We start from the raw sequence: 8,923 nt of genomic DNA, 5'->3' as shown, positions 1-8,923 counted from the left end.
TATATACAGTACAGTCAAAATGTTTGGAACCACTTAGATTTTTAATGTTTTTAAAAGAAGTTTCGTCTGCTCACCAAGGCTACATTTATTTAATTAAAAATACAGTAAAAAAAAAAAAAAAAACAGTAATATTGTGAAATATTATTACAATTTAAAATAACTGTGTACTATTTAAATATATTTGACAAAGTAATTTATTCCTGTGATGCAAAGCTGAATTTTCAGCATCATTACTCCAGTCTTCAGTGTCACATGATCCTTCAGAAATCATTCTAATATGCTGATTTGCTGCTCAAGAAACATTTATGATTATTATCAATGTTGAAAACAGTTGTGTACTTTTTTTTTCAGGATTCCTTGATGAATAGAAAGTTCAAAAGAACAGCATTTATCTGAAATACAAAGCTTCTGTAGCATTATACACTACCGTTCAAAAGTTTGGGGTCAGTAAGAATTTTTATTTTTATTTTTTTGAAAAGAAATTAAAGAAATGAATACTTTTATTCAGCAAGGATGCATTAAATCAATCAAAAGTAAAGACATTTATAATGTTACAAAAGATTAGATTTCAAATAAACACTGTTCTTTTGAACTTTCTATTCATCAAATAATCCTGAAAAAAAATATTGTACACAAATATTTTGTACAATTGTACACATTAAATGTTTCTTGAGCAGCAAATCAGCATATTAGAATGATTTCTGAAGGATCATGTGACACTGAAGACTGGAGTAATGATGCTGAAAATTCAGCTTTGATCACAGGAATAAATTACTTTGTGAAATATATTCAAATAGAAAACAGTTATTTTAAATTGTAATAATATTTCACAATATTACTGTTTTTACTGTATTTTTAATTAAATAAATGTATCCTTGAGCAGACGAAACTTCTTTTAAAAACATTAAAAATCTTAGTGGTTCCAAACTTTTGGACTGTACAGTATATATATATATATATTTTACTTACTTTGTTTATCAAGTCATATATTCCTATTCCTTTCATTAATTCCCTATTATTGCATTTATTTATTTACTTATTTGTTTTTAATTTCTTGATATTTGGTGCCACCATACGATAAAAGTACATTTAGAATGAATCCTCCAAACCGGACAAGGCCAGTGTTTACATCATTGTTTACATTGCAAAAGGTATTAATCTAACTGGACACTGACCGACCGTATGTACTCGGTATGTACAAAGCAACAGGGCTGGATTTAAATATTTACTTTGTATTTTCAATTTTCTCTTATAGGATGACTTCACTTTCAAATAAAATTTTCCTGATAATTTACTCACCCCCACGTCATCCAAGATGTTCATGTCTTTATTTCTTCAGTCAAAAAGAAATGAAGGTTTTTGATGAAAACATTCCAGGATCATTCTCCTTATAGTGGACTTCAATGATCTCCAAACGGTTGAAGGTCAAAATTACATTTTCATTGCAGCTTCAAAGGGCTTTAAACGATACCAGACGAGGAATAAGGGTCTTATCTAGAGAAATGATCGGTCATTTTTGAAAAAAAATTAAATGTATATGCTTTATAAACACACATGTTCCAAAACCGCATTTCCGAATTCTCCAAAAATTTTACGCTGTATGTCCTAAAACGGTAATTTTGACCTTCAACCGTCTGGAGGCGATTGAAGTCCACTATATGGAGAATAATCATGGAATGTTCTCATCAAAAACCTTCATTTCTTTTTGACTGAAGAAAGAAGGACATGAACATCTTGGATGACATGGGGGTGAGTAAATTATCAGGAAAATTTTATTTGAAAGTGAACTAATCCTTTAAAGCTTTTTTAGTCAGTGCACGTTATCTCCCATCAGACTTTTCTCAGCACTGATCAGTACAGACTAATCAGTGATTGGGCATGTATTAGAGTGTTGTGGTAGATTTAAATTCAAATGTCAGTAACCAATATTTGAACGTAATAGATTAAAAGGATTAAATTTTTAGTGGATTTACAGAGATATGAATAAGACTCAATGGGGCTTTAGACATTCTGAGCCGCGAAGCGCCCCCTGGAGGACAAAACGTATCATCCCATTGGAAACCGTTATAGAAGTAAAATCCCAAGTATAGGTCATGATGCCACGCGTTTGAGTACTTTGGACCAATCACAGCTCTTGCTTCAGGCTTTTCCACGTTGCAATACATTTGTGGCAAGGTGGGAGTCGAAGTTACATATTCTACAATTACACGTTGCACGTAAGAGTAGCAACTTTAGTCTACAAGTCTGCAAAACAGGCTTTTGTAAATTAAATAATTTCTTATAAAACCTCTTGACACTGTCACTGCAATGTCCTCGAGCAATTCAACTACTGGAGTTCCAAAATGGGAATATAGCGTTCGCTTCATCCTCTGTTTTCTGGGTTTAGTTCTGTCGGTTTACGCGCTACACGTAGAACTTTCCCGGGAGAACGATCCCGAATATCGCGCGATGTGCGACCTGGGCCATTCCGTGAGCTGCTCTAAGGTCTTCACCTCCAGGTAAATGCGTTCATTTCAGTCGAGGCAGTTTTCATGCACCATATTTCCATATTTCCCCAGTTGACTGATAACATTAAGAGTCACAAACATTTCACGTTTTCTAAAATGTTATGTTTAAATATGCAATTAAGGCATTATCTAATTAGATCTGCACATATTTGAATACAGCCACAATGTTTTTAGGAATAAAATGTTGCATAAAATTAGTCACATGATATATGAACAAACCCCTGTGTGAAAACCTTCTGAATATCTATAGTTATGAAAATGCAGTGTTTGGTCTTGCTGCTGCTCAAGTGGAGATTTCTGACTCCGTTCATAAGAAAAAGACTAATTTTGAAAACAAAAACATATGTGTAGGCCTATTGTAATTGAAAATACAATAAATCAAACACTTAAAAGTTTAATTTGTATGTTTTCTTTCCACTAGTCTGAAGAAAAGAGTTATGAAAAGCCAAAATGTACCAGTCCATGATTATTTTTAGAGATTCACTGATACTACATTTCTCCACCGATAGCCGATTATTCAGTGATATCTACCGATAGTTTGGGGGTTCTGCCTTTTATACCACCTTGTAAATTATTAATGATTTCATTATAATTCTTAATTTATCATTCTATTTTTAATTATTATATTTAGAAAGAAATGCAAATAAAAACTTTATTCTCTTCAGCTTGTTTCAGAGTTATCAGTTATAAACAAACACATGACTCAAATTAATATTAACACACATTCTGAAGATTAAATTAATATTTCTTAACTTTCTGAATGTTATTAAATCATATAATTTCTATTAATATTGATCAACAGACTGGTTTCTTCCACTTTCTTTACACAAAACACAAATTCAATGCATTTTCCTGCTCTCTTCTGATTGACAGGATTAGCGGCTGTTACTATTGGCCGATAGTGTGAAAATTTGCTTTTACCAGCCGATATTGATTATCTATAATTATTTTGATTTTATGGAAATAGTGAATATTAACAGGCAAATGATGTTATCAACCCCTGAAACTTTGATCCTTCTTTCAGATGGGGACGTGGATTTGGGCTCGTCCAGATCTTTACTTCCAAAGACAGTGTGTTGAATCAGCCGAACAGTGTGTTGGGAATCATTTTCTATATGCTGCAGTTGGGTTTGGGTAAGCGCTGTTAGGAAACTAATGTTTATACCGGGACCCCAAAAACTAATTCAACAATAACAAAATATCAAACCAAGTGACATCTGCAAATAAATCCTAATTTTGCTCTTTTTGTGATTATTGTATATACACCGATCAGGCATAACATTATGAGCACTGACAGGGGAAGTGAATAACACTGATTATCTCTTCATCACGGCACCTGTCAGTGGGTGGATATATTAGGCAGCAAGTGAACATTTTGTCCTCAAAGTTGATGTGTTAGAAGCAGGAAAAATGGGCAAGCGTAAGGATTTGAGCGAGTTTGACAAGGACCAAATTGTGATGGCTAGACGACTGGATCAGAGCATCTCCAAAACTGCAGCTCTTGTGGGGTGTTCCCGGTCTGCAGTGGTCAGTATCTATCAAAAGTGTCTAAGGAAGGAACAAAGGTGAACCGGTGACAGGGTCATTGGGCGGCCGAGGCTCATTGATGCACATGGCGAGCGAAGGCTGTGTGGTCCGATCCAACAGACGAGCTGCTGTAGCTCAAACTGCTCAAGAAGATAATGCTGGTTCTGATAGAAAGGTGTCAGAATACACAGTGCATCACAGTTTGAATCCTGTCCTCTTTTTCGTCACATGGATGGCCGGGTGTGTGTGCGTCTCTTACCTGGGGAACACATGATGGCACCAGGATCTAATCAGGACCAATCTAATCGAACATCTGTGGGATGTGCTGAACAATGTCTGATCCATGGAGGCTCCACCTCACAACTTACAGAACTTAAAGGATCTGCTGCTAACATCTTGGTGCAGATACCACAGCACACCTTCAGGGGTCTAGAAGAGTGCATGCCTCGAGGGGTCAGGGCTGTTTTAGCAGCAAAAGAGTGACTAACACAATATTAGGAAGGTGCTCATGATGTTATGCCTGATCGGTGTATGATTTATTGTCTGAAGGGGATGTTGAAATGTAATTTTGGTCTTTTTGGTCACAGGTCAGCTAGTGTCCAGCCGATCAGCGTTCTTCCTCGTCATGTCCTCTTGGGTTTCAGTGGCCGGATCAGTGTATCTAGCTGTCATTCTTGCGTTCGTCTTGGGTGATTTCTGTGTGGTGTGTGTCTCGACCTACATCATAAACTTTGCACTTCTCTACACAAACCTAAAGAGAAGGACGGGACTGGAGGGACACCTGAAGAAAGCGAAGAGCAAATAAAATGTTTTTGAGTTTGAAAGATATTAAGGATTAAGCTGTCTCTAACATCTGGGGGAAAAAGAGAAACATGCATTAAAATAAAACATTTTACAGATGATTGAAAATCCTGGCAATTTGCAAGCTGGTAGTAGTAAAAAGAAAAAAGTATGGTAACAATTATCTGGACGTCACGTTCATGAACACAAATAAACGAGGAAGCTTCAATTTTATTATTTATCAGAATGAAAGAACATCCAGACAGTATGTTTTAGGATGCTGATGATCATGTGATTTATATCCAGATCAGACTGTTACATGTACAAGAAGCCTAATGTGAAAATGAGATCTGATCAACATTTGATTAAAGCTCTGTGATGAATAAAGTCAGATTTTCTATTAAATGTTAAGTGCATTTGGATTTGTTTTTTCCCTTTAATGCTGCTGCCTTCAGGTTTTTAAAGATTTGCAGTTAATTTTACAGATAATATAATTTTCAGCATCTTGTCCACTTACATATTCTGCTGATTTCTGAAGCAAATGTACCAGCCATGAAAGTAATGCAATACACTTCATTTTATATTTATTTTTTTAACTTCTTAAGGGGTGACAAATTATGTAAGATCATCCTAAATATTCTAACATACTGTTTAGTATATATTGCACATGCACTTTGACCTGATGCCTGTCATTTTAGTCTATATAGTTAGTGATCAAATGGCGACATCTTGTGGTCAGAATGTCATGCGCTTACAGCAGTATTTTGTCACATGGATATTATTATTAAATATATATTAGAATATAATTAACCTGACATAAAATCAGTGGAAGTCTATGCAGTATCTTCACTAATATAGTCAAACAAACGTGTGTGTGTGTGTGTTTTATGTAAATAATGTTACCAAATCTCATTAATTTACATTACAAGCAGAATTTCTTTTTACTTTTTGGCCATATAAATATCAGCATCTGCACCAAATTGCGCATTTTTTATGCCTCCTTGAGTGTAGCTTCTCACTATATCACACTGAGCCATAAAACCCTGTTGTATAAAATTTGATACAAAAGATAAAACACATATGCAAAGATGTTTCTAGGCATAAAATGTTGCATAGAATCAGTCAAATGATATACAAACTCCTGTGTGAAAACCTCCAGAATATTATTGTTCCAAATATAAGACGACCTTGAATATAATATGTATATAAATGTATGCGTATAAATATAAAAGGATTTTAGAAGACCAAATCTTGTCTTTTATGAAGAAAATGCTTTATTTGAAAATTATTTTCGTATTGCATATTTTTTCTTCATTTAATTTTTAATTTTTGTTTTGAAAGTATGGTAAATACTGGTAAAATGTACTGACAATCACATTCAGAAATAAACACTTGATGGCATATACCATAAAAATATACATAGATATTTACATACCAATACCAATGAAACTGGTATTGTCTATAATATATATATATATATATAAAAAAAAATATATATATATATACCAGCCATGAAAGAAACACAACGCAGTACAATGCACTTCACTTTATATTCTTTATTATTATTATTATTATTCTTAATAATAACTCAGAACCACACTGCAGTCATGTGGAATATTTTAATGATGTCTTTAGTACCTTTCTGGACCTTGAAAGTATTATTGCTGTCTATGGACGAGTCATATACCTCTTGGATTTCATCAACAAATATCTTAATTTGTGTTCTGAAGATGAATGAAGGTCTTACGGGTTTGGAACAACATGAGTAATTAATGGCAGAAATTTTCATTTTTAGTGAACTAACCCGTTACATAACAAGCAGAATTTACTTTTTGGCCGTATAAATATCAACAACTACACCAAATTGCGTATTTTTTCTTTAAGTTCAAGTTGAGCTTTATTCCGCTATATATGGGAACATACAGTGGAATGAAATGTCATGCCTCACAAGACCACGGTGCTACATATTTACATAAATATAGACATACATATTTACATAAATACAGACATACATATTTACATAAATATAGACATACATATTTACATAAATACAGACATACATATTTACATACAGACATACAACAAGCGAAGTAATAGCAAGTTTAAACCTATAGCTAACTTACTAAGAGAGTTTGTCTGACTATACATATATTTCATATAAATAATTACCTACAGAAACATGTCATTAAATAATATTAAAAGATAACATTTTTCATTTTAATAATGTAGCCTATTAGTAAATGTTGAAATTAACATTAAGAACTAAGATTAATCAACATGATCTCATGAAAATACGTGTGTATTTTTACATAAGGTGTGGTTCTACCACACGTACATTTAGCCTACTTACATTTCCATGCACACAAAATCGTAAAATATTGATGTATTTGTAGCACTAAAGCATACAATACTTGCTTATTGACAACAATAAAACCTAAATTATTTACGTATCATAATGTGAATGCGTAGAATTCCCATGTATTAATATTTAAATCGTGACATTTTGATTCTGTTGTATTGTTTTGTATGAAATGCAGTTTACTCATATTAATATGAAATAACATTTCTGTTTGTGACTTGTGCTGCAAACTCCTTTTGGAGGATTACACAATGTAAAAGACTAAAATGCTGGGTTAAAAACAACCCAATTTGGGTTGAAAATGGACAAACCCAGCAATTGGGTTGTTTTAACCCAGCGGTAGGGTTAAATGTTTGCCCAACCTGCTGGGTAGTTTTATTTAACTCAACTATTGTTTAAAAATGACTGTATTGCTTAATTAAAATGAACCCAAAGTATGTTGGAAATGAACACTTAATGAATAATTATTAAACAATAAACATTTAGTAAATTGCTTATTAATAAATTTATATTAATTAACTATTAAATTTATATTAATAAAATATTAAAGCTTATTAATAAACATTCACCTTTTGTCTATTATTGTTGCCTCTAATTGCATCTGGTTTTTAATTTCCCAACTATTTTGGGTTCATTTTAAGCTAGCCATGTAGCAATTTTTAAACAATAGTTGGTTTAAATAAAACTACCCAGCAGGTTGGGCAAACATTTAACCCAACCGCTGGGTTAAAACAACCCAATCGCTGGGTTTGTCCATTTTCAACCCAACTTGGGTTGTTTTTAACCCAGCATTTTTTAGAGTGTACACTTTAAAAGCTTAAAATGAAGAACATGTCTGTAATTGTTTAACCATTTTGTAATATTTAGTGTTTCCTGTGAGACACAAAAGGCATTTTCTCCTATGCAGTGACTGACAATACAACCATAAGATAAGTTAAATTCACAAATCACATCAATTTTATTTGTTCGCTGTACTCTATATTGCTCCAGATTGTGATTGCGACATGTCGTGTTTCAGTGCATTTGAAATGAGTGCACGACATCACGGAGACATGCCGGATTCATATCGTCGTGGATTAATAACTTAAATTCTGCTCTGTACCTCATAAAAATCTATTACCGCCAGAGAGGACTGAGATTGCAACTCATGATCATTTGAACTACTTTTGGTATTTTCGCAATAAATAAATGTGATTACGCTGCCGTCCATATTGTTAGTTTCAGCACCTTTCCAAATGTAGCCTACAGAATTGTACGTTTTGTGTTTTTAAAGTTAAGATGATATCTATGAAATGAAGATGTCATGTGAAGCAGAGTTTCAAACTATTATACAAACCATAATTTTTAGCATTGTGCACATAGCACAACCACAATTTGAAAGGCAAAAAAGGTGTGAGTCCTAAAAAAGGACAGCCATAACTGTCTGCGGTCTAGTCATGTCTCACAGAAGCTAAACGAGGCAGTCAGTGGTGTCCCTACAAAATCTGAAATCAATGATATCATAAAACAAAACAAAACAGTGCACATGCCAATTCATTCAGATTACAGCCTCCATTAAGGGTTGTACAGGTAACTGTAGAAACAAGAGATCTGAGTAAGTTTTCTCTTGTCACGCTGAAATAATTAAAGACCCCCTGTGGTGAAAATCAAGTTTTTAATGTTGTTTATGTGTGAGTTTTTAATATGCTAACCAACAAACCATGTGCAAATTCATGTCAATACCATTGCTGAGTATTTTCTCTTTAAAACT

General features: G+C 33.4%; 1 protein-coding gene across 1 annotated transcript; it reads left to right on the top strand.

Moving 5' to 3' along the window:
• The first annotated feature begins 2,150 nt into the window (after positions 1–2,150).
• On the top strand, positions 2,151–5,184 carry vkorc1 (vitamin K epoxide reductase complex, subunit 1). Its single transcript, XM_067369796.1, has 3 exons — positions 2,151–2,498; positions 3,532–3,641; positions 4,622–5,184. The coding sequence occupies exons 1-3, from the start codon at positions 2,308–2,310 to the stop codon at positions 4,837–4,839; spliced, it is 519 nt and encodes a 172-aa protein (XP_067225897.1). The 5' UTR covers positions 2,151–2,307; the 3' UTR covers positions 4,840–5,184.
• The last annotated feature ends 3,739 nt before the right edge of the window (positions 5,185–8,923 follow it).

Source organism: Chanodichthys erythropterus, chromosome 19 (genome assembly GCF_024489055.1).
Source record: "Chanodichthys erythropterus isolate Z2021 chromosome 19, ASM2448905v1, whole genome shotgun sequence".
NCBI classification, from domain to species: domain Eukaryota; kingdom Metazoa; phylum Chordata; class Actinopteri; order Cypriniformes; family Xenocyprididae; genus Chanodichthys; species Chanodichthys erythropterus.
Note: the sequence above shows the minus strand (reverse complement) of the source record. Positions and strands in the feature narration are given on the sequence as shown.

What these genes read in the sequence shown, in the direction of transcription:
- vkorc1 (XM_067369796.1), top strand. Translation starts at nt 2,308, where the DNA reads ATGTCCTCGAGCAATTCAACTACTGGAGTTCCAAAATGGGAATATAGC. An exon ending in TCTAAGGTCTTCACCTCCAG is followed by an intron (nt 2,499 to 3,531) that starts GTAAATGCGTTC and finishes TCCTTCTTTCAG; the next exon opens with ATGGGGACGTGGATTTGGGC. An exon ending in TATGCTGCAGTTGGGTTTGG is followed by an intron (nt 3,642 to 4,621) that starts GTAAGCGCTGTT and finishes TTTTGGTCACAG; the next exon opens with GTCAGCTAGTGTCCAGCCGA.